We start from the raw sequence: 17685 nt of genomic DNA on the forward strand, positions 1-17685 counted from the left end.
GCTGTCCCCAACCCCACACACTGCGGGGACACCGTCACCTCGGGTGTTGGGGACAACACTGTCCCCAACTGCACACACTGCGGGGACACTGTCACCTCGGATGCTGGGGACATCGCTGTCCCCAACCCCACACACACTGCAGGGACACCGTCACCTTGGGTGCTGGGGACACCGCTGTCCCCAACCCCACACACTGCGGGGACACTGTCACCTCATGTGCTGAGGTACACCCCTGTCCCCAACCCCCCACACACTGCAGGGACAATGACACCTCGGATGCTGGGGACACCACTGTCCCCAACCCCACACACTGCGGGGACAATGACACCTCGGATGCTGGGGACACCACTGTCCCCAACCCCACACACTGCGGTGACAATGACACCTCGGGTGCTGGGGACACCGCTGTCCCCAACCCACATACTGGAGAGACACTGTCACCTCATGTGCTGAGGTACACCCCTGTCCCCAACCCCACACACACTGCAGGGACAATGACACCTCGGATGCTGGGGACACCACTGTCCCCAACCCCACACACTGCGGGGACACCGTCACCTCGGGTGCTGGGGACACCGCTGTCCCCAATCCACATACTGCGGAGACACTGTCACCTCGGGTGCTGGGGACACCACTGTCCCCAACCCCACACACTGTGGGGAAACTGTCACCTCGGGTGCTGGGGACACCACTGTCTCCAATACCCACACTGCGGGGACACTGTCACCTCCTGTGCTGGGGACACTGCTGTCCCCGACCCCCCACACACTGCGGGGACACTGTCACCTCAGGTGCTGGGGACACCACTGTCCCCAAATCCCCACACTGCAGGGACACTGTCACCTTGTGTGCTGAGGGACACCCCTGTCCCCAACCCCGCACACACTGCAGGGACAACGACACCTCGGATGCCGGGGACACCACTGTCCCCAACCGCACACTGCGGGGACACCGTCACCATCACCACGGGTGCTGGGGACAGCGCTGTCCCTGAGCCCCACACACTGCGAGGACACTGTCACCTCGGATGCTGGGGACACCGCTGTTCCCAACACCCACACTGCGGGGACACGGTCACCTCGGGTACTGGGGACAGCGCTGTCCCCAACCCCACACACTGCGGGGACACTGTCACCTCATGTGCTGGGGACAGCGCTGTCCCCAACCCCACACACTGCGGGGACACTGTCACCTCCTGTGCTGGGGACACCGCTGTCCCCAACCCCACACACTGCGAGGACACTGTCACCTCGTGTGCTGGGGACAGCGCTGTCCCCTACACCCCACACTGCGGGGACACTGTCACCTTGGGTGCCGGGGACACCGCTGTCCCCAACTCCACACACTGCGGGGACACTGTCCCCTCCTGTGCTGGGGATACTGCTGTCCCCAACCCCCCACACACTGCAGGGACATCATCACCTCGGGTGCTGGGGACACCGCTGTCCCCAACGCCCACACTGCGGGGACACCGTCACCGTTACCTCGGGTGCTGGGGACAAAACTATCCCCAACACCCACACTGCGGGGACACCGTCACCGTCACCTCGGGTGCTGGGGACAGTGCTGTCCCCAACGCCCACACTGCGGGGACACTGTCACCGTCACCTCGGGTGCTGGGGACACCGCTGTCCCCAACGCCCACATTGCAGGGACACCATCACCGTCGCCTCGGGTGCTGGGGACACCGCTGTCCCCAACACCCACACTGCGGGGACACTGTCACCGTCACCTCGGGTGCTGGGGACACCGCTGTCCCCAACGCCCACACTGCGGGGACACCATCACCTCGGGTGCTGGGGACAGTGCTGTCCCCAACACCCACACTGCGGGGACACCGACACCGTCACCTCGGGTGCTGGGGACAGTGCTGTCCCCAACGCCCACACTGCAGAGACACCGTCACCATCACCTCGGGTGCTGGGGACAACACTATCCCCAACCCACACACTGCGGGGACACCGTCACCTCGGGTGCTGGAGACACCGCTGTCCCCAACGCCCACACTGCGGGGACACCATCACCTCGGATGCTGGGGACACCGCTGTCCCCAACACCCACACTGTGGGGACACCGTCACCTCCTGTGCTGGGGACACCGCTGTCCCTGACCCCCCCACACACTGCAGGGACACTGTCACCTCATGTACTGGGGACACCACTGTCCCCAACCCCACACACTGCGGGGACACTGTCACCATCACCTTGGGTGCCAGGGATAGCACTGTCCCCAACCCCACACACTGCGGGGACACTGTCACCGTCACCTTGGGTGCCGGGGATAGCACTGTCCCCAACCCCACACACTGCGGGGACACTGTCACCTCGGGTGTTGGGGACAACACTGTCCCCAACCCAACACACTGCGGGGACACTGTCACCTTGTGTACTGGGAACACCACTGTCCCCAACCCAACACACTGCGGGGACACCGTCACCTCAGGTGCTGCGGACACCGCTGTCCCCAACCCCACGCACTGCAGGGACACTGTCATCTCGGGTGCTGGGGACACCGCTGTCCCTGCCCCCCGACACGCTATGGGGACACTGTCACCTCCCTGCGCTGTCCCCACCCCCATCACCTGATGTCCTGGATGAGGGTCTCGGCCTCGGCGGGGGCGCGAGGGGGGACGTCGTCGCGGGGCCCGGGGACGCGGCTCTCGGTGGTGAACATCCCGCTGACGTCGCGGTACAGGCACAGCGCGATCACCTTGGGTTGCTGGGGACAGGGGACACTGAGCTGGAGACATGGGGACACTGAGCCGGGAACAGGGGACACTGAGCTGGGGGACAGGGGACACTGAGCTGGGGACATGGGGACACTGAGCTGGGGACAGGGGACACTGAGTTGGGGGACAGGGGACACTGAGCTGGGGACATGGGGACACTGAGCTGGGGGACAGGGGACACTGAGCTGGGGACGCGGGGATACTGAGCTGGGGACAGGGGACACTGAGCTGGGGACGCGGGGATACTGAGCTGGAGGACATGGGGACACTGAGCTGGGGACGTGGGGATACTGAGCTGGGGACATGGGGACACTGAGCCAAGGGACACGGGGACACTGAGCCGGGGACAGGGGACACTCAGCCTGGGACATGGGGACACTGAGCTGGGGACGCGGGGATACTGAGACGGGGATGCGGGGACACTGAGCTGGGGACAGGGGACACTGAGCTGGGGACACGGGGACATTGAGCTGGGGGACATGAGGACATTGAGCTTGGGGACACAGGGACACTGAGCCAGGGGACAGGGGACACGGAGCTGGGGACATGAGGACACTGAGCCGGGGACATGGGGACACTGAGCTGGGGGACACAGGGACACTGAGCTGGGGACATGGGGACACTGAGCCTGGGACAGAGGACACTGAGCCGAGGGCATGGGGACACTGAGATGGGGACATGGGGACACTGAGCTGTGGACATGGGGACACTGAGCCAGGGGACAGGGGACACGGAGCTGGGGACACGAGGACACTGAGCCGGGGACATGGGGACATTGAGCTGGGGACAGGGGACACTGAGCTGGGGACATGGGGACACTGAGCCTGGGACAGGGGACACAGAGCCGGGGGCATGGGGACACTGAGATGGGGACATGGGGACACTGAGCTGTGGACATGGGGACACTGAGCCAGGGGACAGGGGACACGGAGCTGGGGACACGAGGACACTGAGCCGGGGACATGGGGACATTGAGCTGGGGACAGGGGACACTGAGCTGGGGACATGGGGACACTGAGCCTGGGACAGGGGACACTGAGCCGGGGGCATGGTGACAGTGAGCTGGGGACGTGGGGATACTGAGCCGGGGACATGGGGACACTGAGCTGGGGACATGGGGACACTGAGCCAGGGGACAGGGGACACGGAGCTGGGGACACGAGGACACTGAGCCGGGGACATGGGGATATTGAGCTGGGGACATGGGATACTGAGCTAGGGACATGGGGACATTGAGCTGGGGACAGGGGACACTGAGCTGGGGACATGGGGACACTGAGCCTGGGACAGGGGACACTGAGCCGGGGGCATGGTGACAGTGAGCTGGGGACGTGGGGATACTGAGCCGGGGACATGGGGACACTGAGCTGGGGACATGGGGACACTGAGCCAGGGGACAGGGGACACGGAGCTGGGGACACGAGGACACTGAGCCGGGGACATGGGGATATTGAGCTGGGGACATGGGATACTGAGCTAGGGACATGGGGACACTGAGCTGGGGACATGGGGACTCTGAGCCGGAGACATGGGGACACTGAGCCGGGGACACGGGGACACTGAGCCAGGGAAATGGGGACACTGAGCCAGGGGACATGGGGACACTGAGCCAGGGGACATGGGGACACTGATCCAGGGGACGTGGGGACATTGAGCTGGGGACACTGAGCCGGGGGACATGGGACACTGAGCTGGGGGACACGGGGACGCTGAGCTGGGGACATGGGGACACTGAGCTGGGGGACATGGGGACAGTGAGCTGGGGACATGGGTGCAGGTTTTGGGGTGCAGGTTTGTGGGTGCAGTGTTTGGGGTGCAGTGTTTTTGGGTGCAGTTTAGGGTGCAGTTTGGGGTGCAGGTTTGGGGGTGCAGTGTTTGGGGGTGCAGTTTGGGGGTGCAGTTTGGGGTCTCCCCACTCACGGGGTGCAGGGGGGGTTGGGGGTGCAGGTTTTGGGGTGCAGGTTTGGGGTGCAGTTTGGGGGTTCTCCCACTCACGGGGTGCTGTGAGGGTTTGGGGTGCAGGTTTGGGGGTGCAGGTTTTGGGGTGCAGGTTTTGGGGGTGCAGTTTGGGGTCCGGCACTCACGGGGTGCAGCGGGGGTTTGGGGTGCAGGGTTTGGGGTGCAGTTTGGGGATGCAGTTCAGGGTCCCCCCACTCACGGGGTGCAGCGGGGGTTGGGGGTGCAGGTTTGGGGTGCAAGTTTTGGGGTGCAAGTTTTGGGGTCCCAGCACTCACGAGGTGCAGCGGGGGTTGGGGATGCAGGTTCTGGAGTGCAAGTTTTGGGGTGCAGGTTTGGGGTGCAGGTTTTGGGGTGCAGGTTTTGGGGTGCAGGTTTGGGGTGCAGTTTGGGGGTGCAGTGTTTGGGGGTGCAGTGTTTGGGGTTCTCGCCACTCATGGGGTGCTGCAGGGGTTGGGGGTGCAGATTTGGGGTGCAAGTTTTGGGGTGCAGGTTTTGAGGTGCAGTGTTTGGGTGCAGGTTTGGGGTGCAGTTCGGGGTCCCCCCACTCACGGGGTGCAGGGGGGGTTTGGGGTGCAGGTTTTGGGGTGCAGGTTTGGGGGTGCAGTTTGGGGGTGCATTTCGGGGTCCCCCCACTCACGGGGTGCAGGGGGGGTCTCTGCAGCGCCAGGCGGTGGGTGCGCCCCCCGTAGGTGTCGCTCTTGAGCACGAACATGGTGACGTGTCCCTCGGCGCTCAGGATGACGCCGAACGGGTCGGCGAGAGCGCAGTGAACGATCGGCGAGCCCAGGTCCACCGGCACGAAGTGCAGCTGCGTCACTGCGGACAGCGACGGCACCCCAGGTCACCCCAAAACTGCCACCATGTCCCCTGGGTCATCCCCCTCACAGCTGCGTCACTGCGGACAGCGATGGTACCCCAGGTCACCCCAAAACTGCCACCAGGTCCCCTGGGTCACCCCCCTTGCAGCTGCGTCACTGCGGACAGCGACGGCACCCCAGGTCACCCCAAAACCGCCACCGAGTCCCCTGGGTCACCCCCCTCACAGCTGCGTCACTGCGGGACAGCGATGGCACCCCAGGTCACCCCAAAACTGCCACCGGGTCCCCTGGGTCATCCCCCTCACAGCTGCGTCACTGCGGACAGCGACGGCACCCCAAGTCACCCCAAAACTGCCACCGGCTCCCCTGGGCACCCCCTGAGTGTCACCACCCTCACAGCTGCGTCACTGCAGGGACAGCGATGTCACCCCACAACTGCCGCCGTGTCCCCTGGGCACCCCCCAAGTGTCACCCCCCTCGCAGCTGCGTCACTGTGGGGACAGCCAGGTCACCCCTAAACTGCCACCATGTCCCCTGTGGCATCCCCTGAATGTCAACCCCCTTGCAGCTGCGTCACTGTGGGGACAGCGATGTCACCCCTAAACTGCCACCGTGTCCCCTGGGCACCCCCCCTCACAGCTGCGTCACTGCGGGACAGCGATGGCACCCCAGGTCACCCCAAAACTGCCACCGGGTCCCCTGGGTCACCCCCCTCACAGCTGCGTCACTGCGGGACAGCGATGGCACCCCCAGGTCATCCCAAAACTGCCACCGGGTCCCCTGGGTCACCTCCCTCACAGCTGCGTCACTGCGGACAGTGATGGCACCCCAGGTCACCCCAAAACTGCCACTGGGTCCCCTGGGCACCCCCCGAGTGTCACCCTCCTCACAGCTGCGTCACTGCAGGGACAGCGATGTCACCCCACAACTGCCGCCGTGTCCCCTGGGCACCCCCCAAGTGTCACCCCCCTCGCAGCTGCGTCACTGTGGGGACAGCCAGGTCACTCCTAAACTGCCACCATGTCCCCTGTGGCATCCCCTGAATGTCACCCCCCTTGCAGCTGCGTCACTGTGGGGACAGCGATGTCACCCCTAAACTGCCACCGTGTCCCCTGGGCACCCCCCCTGAAGCTGCGTCACTGCGGGACAGCGATGGCACCCCAGGTCACCCCAAAACTGCCACCGGGTCCCCTGGGTCACCCCCCTCACAGCTGCGTCACTGCGGGACAGCGATGGCACCCCCAGGTCATCCCAAAACTGCCACCGGGTCCCCTGGGTCACCTCCCTCACAGCTGCGTCACTGCGGACAGTGATGGTACCCCAGGTCACCCCAAAACTGCCACCGTGTCCCCTGGGCACCCCCCTCACAGCTGCGTCACTGCGGACAGCGATGGCACCCCAGGTCACCCCAAAACTGCCACTGGGTCCCCTGGGCACCCTCCGAGTGTCACCCCCCTCACAGTTGCATCACTGTGGGGACAGCCAGGTCACCCCTAAATTGCCACCATGTCCCCTGCGGCACCCCCCGAGTGTCACCTCCCTCGCAGCTGCGTCACTGCGGGACAGCGATGGCACCCCAGGTCACCCCAAAACTGCCACCAGGTCCCCTGGGTCACCCCCCTTGCAGCTGCGTCACTGCGGACAGTGACGGCACCCCAGGTCACCCCAAAACTGCCATCGGGTCCCCTGGGTCACCCCCCTCACAGCTGCGTCACTGCGGACAGCGATGGCACCCCAGGTCACCCCAAAACTGCCACCATGTCCCCTGGGCACCCCCCTCACAGCTGCGTCACTGCGGGACAGCGATGGCACCCCAGGTCACCCCAAAACTGCCACCGGCTCCCCTGGGCACCCCCTGAGTGTCACCACCCTCACAGCTGCGTCACTGCAGGGACAGCGATGTCACCCCACAACTGCCGCCGTGTCCCCTGGGCACCCCCCAAGTGTCACCCCCCTCGCAGCTGCGTCACTGTGGGGACAGCCAGGTCACCCCTAAACTGCCACCATGTCCCCTGTGGCATCCCCTGAATGTCACCCCCCTTGCAGCTGCGTCACTGTGGGGACAGCGATGTCACCCCTAAACTGCCACCGTGTCCCCTGGGCACCCCCCGTGAAGCTGCGTCACTGCGGGACAGCGATGGCACCCCAGGTCACCCCAAAACTGCCACCGGGTCCCCTGGGTCACCCCCCTTGCAGCTGCGTCACTGCGGGACAGCGATGGCACCCCCAGGTCACCCCAAAACTGCCACCATGTCCCCTGGGTCACCCCCCTCACAGCTGCGTCACTGCGGACAGCGACGGCACCCCAGGTCACCCCAAAACTGCCACCGGGTCCCCTGGGCACCCCCTGAGTGTCACCCCCCTCACAGCTGCATCACTGTGGGGACAGCCAGGTCACCCCTAAATTGCCACCATGTCCCCTGCGGCACCCCCCGAGTGTCACCTCCCTCGCAGCTGCGTCACTGCGGGACAGCAATGGCACCCTAGGTCACCCCAAAACTGCCACCAGGTCCCCTGGGTCACCCCCCTTGCAACTGCGTCACTGCGGACAGCAATGTCACCCTAAAACTGTCACTGTGTCCCCTGTGTCCCCCTAAAGCACTCTTTGGTGTCACCCCAAAGCCCCCCAGGTGTCTCCTGTGTCCCCCCAAAGCACCCTTGGGTGTCACCCCAAAGTCCCTTGGGTGTCCCCTGTGTCCCCCCAAAGCACCCTTGGGTGTCACCCTAAAGCCCCCCAGGTGTCCCCTGTGTCCCCCCAAAGCACCCTTGGGTGTCACCCTAAAGCCCCCCAGGTGTCCCCTGTGTCCCCCCAAAGCACACTTGGGTGTCACCCCAAAGTCCCTTGAGTGTCCCCTGTGTCACCCCACAGCACCCTTGGGTGTCACCCCAAAGTCCCTTGAGTGTCCCCTGTGTCCTCCCAAAGCACCCTTGGGTGTCACCCCAAAGTCCTTTGAGTGTCCCCTGTGTCCTCCCACAGCCCCCTAGGGTGTCACCCCAAAGTCCCTTGAGTGTCACCTGTGTCCCCCCAAAGCACCCTTGGGTGTCACCCCAAAGTCCCCTGTGTCCTTCCAAAGCCCCCTAGGGTGTCCCCTGTGTCCTCCCAAAGCCCCCTAGGGTGTCCCCTGTGTCACCCCAAAGCACCCTAGGGTGTCACCCCAAAGTCCCTTGAGTGTCCCCTATGTCACTCCAAAGCCCCCTTGGGTGTCACCCCAAAGCCCCCTAGGTGTGCCCTGTGTCCCCCCAAAGCCCCGCGCTGTCCCCGCGCTGTCCCCTGTGTCACCCACCTCCCTCGAGCAGGCGGATGCCGAGCGGTGACACCTGCACGATGTACCGGTTGTCCCCGATGTTCCCGGCGAACACGGTGGGGCCCTGGGTGGCGAAGCCGCTGGTGTCCAGCTCCATGATCTCCTGCCCCGTCTGCAGGATCTGGGGACAAAGGGACACGCTGGGGACAGCCCGGGGACACCGGCCACACCCCCCGCGTCACTGTCACCCCAAAGCCCCCTGGGGTTTCCCCCCGGGGTGTCACCCGAAAGCCCCCTTGGGTGTCACCCCAAAGGCTCCCAGGTGTCCCTATTGCCATGTCACCCCTTGGTACCATGTGTGCCCCCCCCCAGTCACGCCCCTGTCACCGTGTCACCCCTTGCCACTGTGTCATCCCCTGTCACCATGTCACCTCCCATCACTCCCATGTCACTGTCCCATCACCATGTCAACTCCATCACCCCGTCACTGTATCACCCTCCTGTCACCTTGCCAGCCTCCGTCACCCTCCCTGTCACTATGTCACCCTCCTGCCACACTCATGACCCTGTGACCTGTCACCTGTCACCCCCATCACCCTGTCACCATGTCACCCCTTGCCACTGTGCCACCCTCTGTCACCATGTCACCTCCCATCACCCCCATGTCACTGTCCCATCACCGTGTCACCCCCATCACCCCGTCACTGTATCACCCTCCTGTCACCGTGCCAGCCCCCGTCACCCACCCTGTCACTATGTCACCCTCCTGCCACCCTCATGACCCTGTGACCTGTCACCCATCACCCCCGTCACCCTGTCACCTCCCATCACCCCCATGTCACTGTCCCATCACCATGTCACCCCCATCACCCTGTCACTATATCACCCTCCTGTCACCGTGCCAGCCCCTGTCACCCTCCCTGTCACTAAGTCACCCTCCTGCCACACTCATGACCCTGTGACCTGTCACCCATCACCGTGTCACCCCTTGCCACTGTGCCACCCCTTGTCACCATGTCACCACCCATCACCCCCATGTCACTGTCCCATCACCGTGTCACCCCCATCACCCTGTCACTGTATCACCCTCCTGTCACTGTGCCAGCCCCCGTCACCCTCCCTGTCACTATGTCACCCTCCTGCTACCCACATGACCCTGTGACCTGTCACCCATCACCCTGGCACCGTGTCACCCCTTGCCACTGTGCCACCCCTTGTCACCATGTCACCTCCCATCACCTCCATGTCACTGTCCCATCACCGTGTCACCCTTGTCACCATGTCACCCTCCTGCCACACTCATGACCCTGTGACCTGTCACCCCCATCACCCTGTCACCCCTTGCCACTGTGCCACCCTCTGTCACCATGTCACCTCCCATCACCCCCATGTCACTGTCCCATCACCGTGTCACCCCCATCACCCCGTCACTGTATCACCCTCCTGTCACCGTGCCAGCCCTCGTCACCCACTCTGTCACTATGTCACCCTCCTGCCACCCTCATGACCCTGTGACCTGTCACCCATCACCCTGGCACCATGTCACCCCTTGCCACTGTGCCATCCCCTGTCACCATGTCACCTCCCATCACCCCCATGTCACTGTCCCATCACCATGTCATCCCCATCACCCTGTCACTGTATCACTCTCCTGTCACCGTGCCAGCCCCCGTGACCCTCCCTGTCACTATGTCACCCTCCTGCCACACTCCTGACCCTGTGACCTGTCACCCATCACCATGTCACCACCCATCACCCCCATGTCACTGTCTCATCACCGTGTCACTCTCCCTGTCACGGTGTCACCCCCATCACCCTGTCACTGTATCACCCTCCTGTCACCATGCCAGCCCCCGCCACCCTCCTTGTCACTATGTCACCCTCCTGCCACACTCATGACCCTGTGACCTGTCACCCATCACCCTGGCATCGTGTCACCCCTTGCCACTGTGCCACCCCTTGTCATCATGTCACCTCTCATCACCCCCATGTCACTGCCCCATCACCACGTCACCCCCCATCACCCTGTCACTGTATCACCCTCCTGTCACCGTGCCAGCCCCCGTCACCCTTCATGTCACTATGTGAACCTCCTGCCACACTCATGACCCTGTGACCTGTCACCCGTCACCCCCATCACCCTGTCACCGTGTCACCCCTTGCCACTGTGTCACCCTTTGTCACCATGTCACCACCCATCACCCTCATGTCACTGTCCCATCACCCTGTGACTATATCACCCTCCTGTCACCGTGCCAGCCCCCGTCACCCTCCCTGTCACTATGTCACCCTCCTGATGCTGTGACCTGTCACCCGTCCCCGTGTCACCGCACCATGGTGGAGTCCTCGCGGCTGAGGATGAGGAAGCCGTGCCGCTTGCCGTCCTCCTCGGGGGACGCGGGGGACGGCGTCTCCTTCTCGCCGTCCTCCCCTGGTGCCGCGTCACTCGGCTGCGGGGACACGCGGTGGCACCATCGGGGACAGGGACAGGGACGTCCCCAGGGCTTTGGGGACGTCCCTGGGGGGTTTGGGGGACATCTCCGGGTGTTTGGGGACACATCCAGGGGAGGGTTTGGGGACATCGCTGAGGGGTTTGGGGACATCGCTGGGAGGTTTGGGGACACATCCAGGGGAGGGTTTGGGGACATTGCTGGAGAATTTGGGGACATCCTTGGCGACTTGAGGATGTCCCCAGGGGTTTGGGGATATCCTTGGGGACTTGGGGGACACATCCAGGGGAGGGTTTGGGGACATCACTATGGGGTTTGGGGACACATCCAGGGGAGGGTTTGGGGACATCACTGGAGAATTTGGGGACATCCCTGGGGACATCGCTGGGGGTTTGGGGACAAATCCAGGGGCTTTGGGGACATCCCTGAGGGGGTCTGGGGACACATCTAGGGGGGTGTGGAGACATACTGGGGGGGGTGTGGGGACACACCAAGGTGGCTTTGGGGATGTCCCCAGGGGGTTTGGGACACACCAGTGGGGTTTGGGGACATCCCCCAGGGGCTTTGGGGACATCTTGGGGCATTTGGGGACACCCCAGAGGTTTCAGGACATCCCTGGGGGTTTGGTGACATTGCCAGGGATTTGGGGACAACCCAGGGAGTTGGTGACATCCCCAAAGGATTTGGGATGGCCCTGGAGAGGTTGGGGACACCCTGGAGGGGTTGGGGACATCTTGGGAGGTTTGGGGACACCCCAGAGGTTTCAGGACATCCCTGGGGGTTTGGTGACGTTGACGGGGATTTGGGGACAACCCAGGGAGTTGGTGACATCCCCAAGGGATTTGGGATGGCCCTGGAGGGGTTGGGGACACCCTGGAGGGGTTGGGGACACCCTGGAGGGGCTGGGGGACACACTGGAGGTTTCAGGATGTCCACAGGGGTTTGGGGACACCCCAGGGGGTTTGGGGACATCCCGGAGGGGTTTGGGGACACACTGGAGGTTTCAGGATGTCCACAGGGGTTTGGGGACACCCCAGGGGCTTTGGGGACACCTCGGTCACCCACCTCCTCCCTGCGCTGGGGCGCGATGACCGTCCACATGTCGTGACATCCCGGCAGCTCAAACGTTGTCACCACCTGCGGCCGGACGCTCCTCTGGGGGGGACAACAAGGGGGACACGCCGTGGGGCAGGGGACAGGGGTGGCCCTGGGGTGACAGGGTGGCCCTGGGGTGACAGGGTGTCCCGGGGGGGGTACAGGCGGTGCCCAGGCTTGGGGACAGCCCTGGTTTGTCCCCGGTTCTGCTCTGGCGCCGGTACCTGACCTGCCGGTGACACTGAGCCCGGACAGGCCTTGTGCAGCGCGGGGGGGGGACATGGGGACATCCTGGGGGGTTTGGGGACATCCTCGAGGGTTTGGGGACACCCCTGGGGATTTGGGGATGTCCTTGCTGGGGTTTGGGGACATTCCCAGGAAGTTTGGGGATGTCACTTGGGGGATTTTAGGGACATCCCTGGGGGTTTGGGGACACATTAAGGTGGGTTTGGGGATGTCCCCGGGGGGTTTGGGGACACCCTGGGGGGGTTTGGGGACACCCCAGGGGGGGTTTCAGGATGTCCCTGGGGGTTTGGGGACGTTGCCGGGGATTTGGGGACATGGCGGGGACACAGGGGACATGGGGAAGGGGACACATGGCCCTGTGTCCCTTGTGTCCCCATGGGGTGACCTGAAGGACCCTGTGGTGCCAGTACCTGATCTCCGGTGACACTGCAGGGACAGGGCTCATGTGGCACAGGGGGGACATGGGGACACAGGGGGGACAGGAGGGGACACGGGAGGGGACACAGGAGGGGACACAGGGCTCTGTGTGTCCCTTGTGTCCCCATGGGGTGACCTGAAGGACCCTGTGGTGCCAGTACCTGATCTCCAGTGACACTGCAGGGACAGGGCTTATGTGGCACAGGGGGGACATGGGGACACAGGGGGGACAGGAGGGGACACAGGGGGGACATGGGGACACAGGGGGGTCATGGGAGGGACCACAGGGCTCTGTGTGTCCCTTGTGTCCCCATGGGGTGACCTGCAGGACCCTCTGGCATTGATACTCGACCTGTTGGGGACACTGTTGGGACAAGGTGCATGGGGGGGACATGGGGGGACATGGGGGGACATGGGGGGACATGGGGCCCTGTGCCACCGCGGTGTCACCCGTGTCCCCACCTGCAGCACGGTGAGGGCGCCGTTCTTGCCGTAGCCGGAGCACAGGACGATCTCCAGGTCGGGCTCAGGGCTGCTCTGGAACTGGGACCAGTACCAAACCGGTGGGGATGTCACCGAGCCCAGGGTGGGGACAGGGAGGGGACAGGGAGGGGACAGGGACAGGGAGGGGACGGTCTCACCTCCTCGGACAGGAACGCGGGCTCCCCCATGGCCGCGTTGGCGCAGGGTCCGATGTTGAGGATGCTGTCGCACACCTGGGGACACAGAGGGTGACAGGGGGGTGACAAGGGGGTGACAGTGGGTGACAGGGGGGTGACAGGGGGGTGACAGGGGGTCCCCCCGTGGTACCTCGAAGGAGAAGGTGGCCAGTTGGGTGCCCGACTGCGCCTCGGAGCCGTAAACCTCGATCTCGTCCACCTCGTCCTGCGCCGCCTGCCCGCCTGGGGATGTCACCTCCTGTCACCCCCTGTCACCTCCTGCCACCTCCTGTCACCCCCCGGCACCCTGCCACCTCCCTATGGCACCCCCAGCCCCCTGTCACCGTGTCACCCCCTGTCACCATGTCACCTCCCATCACCTCCATGTCACTGTCCCATCACCGCGTCACCCCGCATCACCCTGTCACTATGTCACCCCTCTGTCACCCCATCACCCCATCCCCATCACCCCATCCCCATCACCCTCCCTGTCACTATGTCACCCTCCTGACCCTGTGACCTGTCACCCCCATCACCCTATCACGGTGTCACCCCTCCTGTCACCATGTCACCCTGTCACTGTGTCACCCCTGTCACCCTGTCACGGTGTCACCCCTCCTGTCACCCCCATCACTGTCACCTCCCTGTCACCATGTCACCCTGTCACCCTGGCACCCCCATCACCCTATCACAGTGTCACCCCTCCTGTCACCTCCTGTCACCATGTCACCCTGTCACCCCCATCACCCTATCATGGTGTCACCCCTCCTGTCACCCCCATCACTGTCACCTCCCTGTCACCATGTCACCCTGTCACCCTGGCACCCCCATCACCCTATCACGGTGTCACCCCACCTGTCACCCCCATCACTGTCACCTCCCTGTCACCATGCCACCCTGTCACCCCCATCACCCTATCACTGTGTCACCCCTCCTGTCACCCCCATCACTGTCATCTCCCTGTCACCATGTCACCCTGTCACCCCCATCACCCTATCATGGTGTCACCCCTCCTGTCACCCCCATCACTGTCACCTCCCTGTCACCATGTCACCCTGTCACTGTGTCACCCCCATCACCCTATCACGGTGTCACCCCCATCACTGTCACCTCCCTGTCACCATGCCACCCTGTCACCCCCATCACCCTATCACTGTGTCACCCCACCTGTCACCCCCATCACTGTCACCTCCCTGTCACCATGCCATCCTGTCACCCCCATCACCCTATCACTGTGTCACCCCTCCTGTCACCCCTATCACTGTCATCTCCCTGTCACCATGTCACCCTGTCACCCCCATCACCCTGTCACAGTGTCATCCCTCCTGTCACTCCCATCACTGTCACCTCCCTGTCACCATGTCACCCTGTCACCCTGGCACCCCCATCACCCTATCACAGTGTCACCTCTCCTGTCACCTCCCTGTCACCATGTCACCATGTCACCCTATCACAGTGTCACCCCTCTTGTCACCCCCATCACTGTCACCTCCCTGTCACCATGTCACCCTGTCACTGTCACCCCCGTCACCCTATCACGGTGTCACCCCTCCTGTCACCTCCCTGTCACCATGTCACCATGTCACTGTGTCACCCCCATCACCCTATCACGGTGTCACCCCACCTGTCACCCCCATCACTGTCACCTCCCTGTCACCCTGTCACCCCCATCACCCTATCAGGCTGTCACCCCTCCTGTCACCCCCATCACTGTCACCTCCCTGTCACCATGTCACCCTGTCACTGTGTCACCCCCATCACCCTAACATGGTGTCACCCCTCCTGTCACCCCCATCACTGTCACCTCCCTGTCATCATGTCACCCTGTCACTGTGTCACCCCCATCACCCTATCACAGTGTCACCCCTCCTGTCACCCCCATCACCATGTCACCCTCTGTCACCCGTTGTGACCCTGTCACCCCTCCTGTCACCGTGTCCCCCCCCGTCCCGGTGTCCCCCTGTCCCCACCTGCCCATGTCCCCGCGGGCTCCGCACGTTTCTTCTTCATGGGGGGCTCCTCCTGGGGGAGGGATTTGGGGGTCCCAGGGTTGGATTTTGGGGACCCAAGGGAGGATATAGGGGGGATTTTGGGGTCCCAGGGGTGGATTTGAGGGGGATTTTGGGGTCTCAGGAGATATTTTGGGGTGCCAGGGGTGGATTTTGGGAAACCAGAGGGGGATTCTGGGGGGATTTTGGAGTCCTGGGGGGATATTTTGGGGTCCCAGAGTGGGATTTTGGGGGGATATTAGGGTCCCAGGGTATAATTTGGGGTCCCAGGGGAGGATTTTGGGGACCCAGGGGGATATTTTAGGGTCCCAGGGGTGGATCTGGGGGGGAGTTTAGGGTCCCAGGGGCTATTTTGGGGTCCCTGGGGTGGATTTTGGGGGGGATTTCGGGGTCACGGGGGCTCTTTTGGGGTCCCAGGGGTGGATTTTAGGGTCCCAGGGGTGGATTTGGGGGACCTAGGGGGATATTTTAGGGTCCCGGGGTTGGATTTGGGGGTCCCAGGGGTGGATTTGGGGGTCCCAGTGGGATATTTTAGGGTCCTAGGGGTGGATTTCAGGGTCCCGGGGTGGATTTGGGGGTCCCGGGGGTGGATTTCGGTGTCCCAGAGGTGGATTTGGGGGTCGATTTGAGGGACCCAGGGGGATATTTTAGGGTCCCGGGGGTGGATTTTGGGGTCCCAGGGTTGGATTTCAGGGTCCCAGAATTGGATTTGGGGGTCCCAGAGTTGGATTTGGGGGTCCTGGGGGTGGACTTGGGGGACCCAGGGGGATATTTTAGGGGCCCAGGGGTGGATCTGGGAGACCCAGAGGGATATTTTAGGGTCCCAGGGTGGATTTTGGGGTCCCGGGGGTGGATTTGGGGGACCCAGGGGGATATTTTAGGGTCCCAGGGTTGGATTTGGGGGTCCCAGGGTTGGATTTAGGGTCCCGGGGGTGGATTTGGGGGTGCCCCCGCTCTCACAGGCCGCTCGTTGCCGTCCCTGCCCGTGGGTGGCGGCTCCTGCAGCTTCTCCGTGTACTTGAGCAGCAGCGAGTTCCCCAAGCGGGACCCCAGGAACAGGTACCCGGGCTCCAGCGTCACCATCTGTGGGGACACGGGGACATCGGGGGGACTTTGGGGTCCCAGGGTGCGTCTTGGGGTCCCAAGGGGCTATTTTGGGGTCCTAGGGGGTGGATCTTGGAGGCCCAGGGGGATATTTTGGGGTCTCTGAGATGGATCTTGGGGTCTCAGGGGGATATTTTGGGGTCCCTGAGATGGATCTTGGGGTCTCAAGGGGATATTTTGGGGTCCCTGAGAAGGATCTTGGGGTCCCAGGGGATATTTTGGGGTCCCTAAGGTGGATCTTGAGGTCCTAGGGGGATATTTTGGGGTCCCTGAGGTGGATCTTGGGGTCTCAAGGGGATAGTTTGGGGTCCCTAAGGTGGATCTTGGGGTCCCAGGGGGATATTTTGGGGTCCCTAAGGTGGATCTTGGGGTCCCAAGGGGATATTTTGGGGTCCCTAAGGTGGATCTTGGGGTCCCAAGGGACTATTTTGGTGTCATGGGGGTGGATCTTGGGGTCTCAGGGGGATAATTTGGGGTCCCTAAGGTGGATCTTGGGGTCCCAGGGGATATTTTGGGGTCCCTAAGGTGGATCTTGAGGTCCTAGGGGGATATTTTGGGGTCCCTGAGGTGGATCTTGGGGTCCTCAAGGGGATATTTTGGGGTCCCTGAGATGGATCTTGGGGTCCCAAGAGACTATTTTGGTGTCATGGGGGTGGATCTTGGGGTCTCAGGGGGATAATTTGGGGTCCCTAAGGTGGATCTTGGGGTCCCAGGGGATATTTTGGGGTCCCTAAGGTGGATCTTGAGGTCCTAGGGGGATATTTTGGGGTCCCTGAGGTGGATCTTGGGGTCCTCAAGGGGATATTTTGGGGTCCCTAAGGTGGATCTTGGCGTCTCAGGGGGATATTTTGGGGTCCCTGAGATGGATCTTGGGGTCCCAAGGGGATATTTTGGGGTCCCTGAGATGGATCTTGGGGTCTCAGGGGGATATTTTGGGGTCCCTAAGGTGGATCTT

General features: G+C 63.3%; 1 protein-coding gene across 2 annotated transcripts in view; it reads right to left on the reverse strand.

Moving 5' to 3' along the window:
- CPSF1 (cleavage and polyadenylation specific factor 1) overlaps positions 1-17685 on the reverse strand; it is an 81238-nt gene that overhangs the window by 46241 nt on the left and 17312 nt on the right. For both annotated transcript variants that reach the window (XM_080339406.1, XM_080339405.1), the window contains exons 12-21: positions 16587-16709; positions 15588-15639; positions 13769-13860; positions 13600-13674; positions 13421-13501; positions 12266-12355; positions 11084-11200; positions 8790-8931; positions 5325-5503; positions 2582-2718 (exon numbers count right to left, since the gene is read on the reverse strand). In XM_080339406.1, coding sequence (XP_080195532.1) covers positions 2582-2718; positions 5325-5503; positions 8790-8931; positions 11084-11200; positions 12266-12355; positions 13421-13501; positions 13600-13674; positions 13769-13860; positions 15588-15639; positions 16587-16709 — 1088 coding nt within the window. The remainder of the gene's footprint in view (positions 1-2581; positions 2719-5324; positions 5504-8789; positions 8932-11083; positions 11201-12265; positions 12356-13420; positions 13502-13599; positions 13675-13768; positions 13861-15587; positions 15640-16586; positions 16710-17685) is intronic.

Source organism: Nesoenas mayeri (genome assembly GCF_963082525.1).
Source record: "Nesoenas mayeri genome assembly, chromosome: 2".
NCBI classification, from domain to species: Eukaryota; Metazoa; Chordata; class Aves; order Columbiformes; family Columbidae; genus Nesoenas; species Nesoenas mayeri.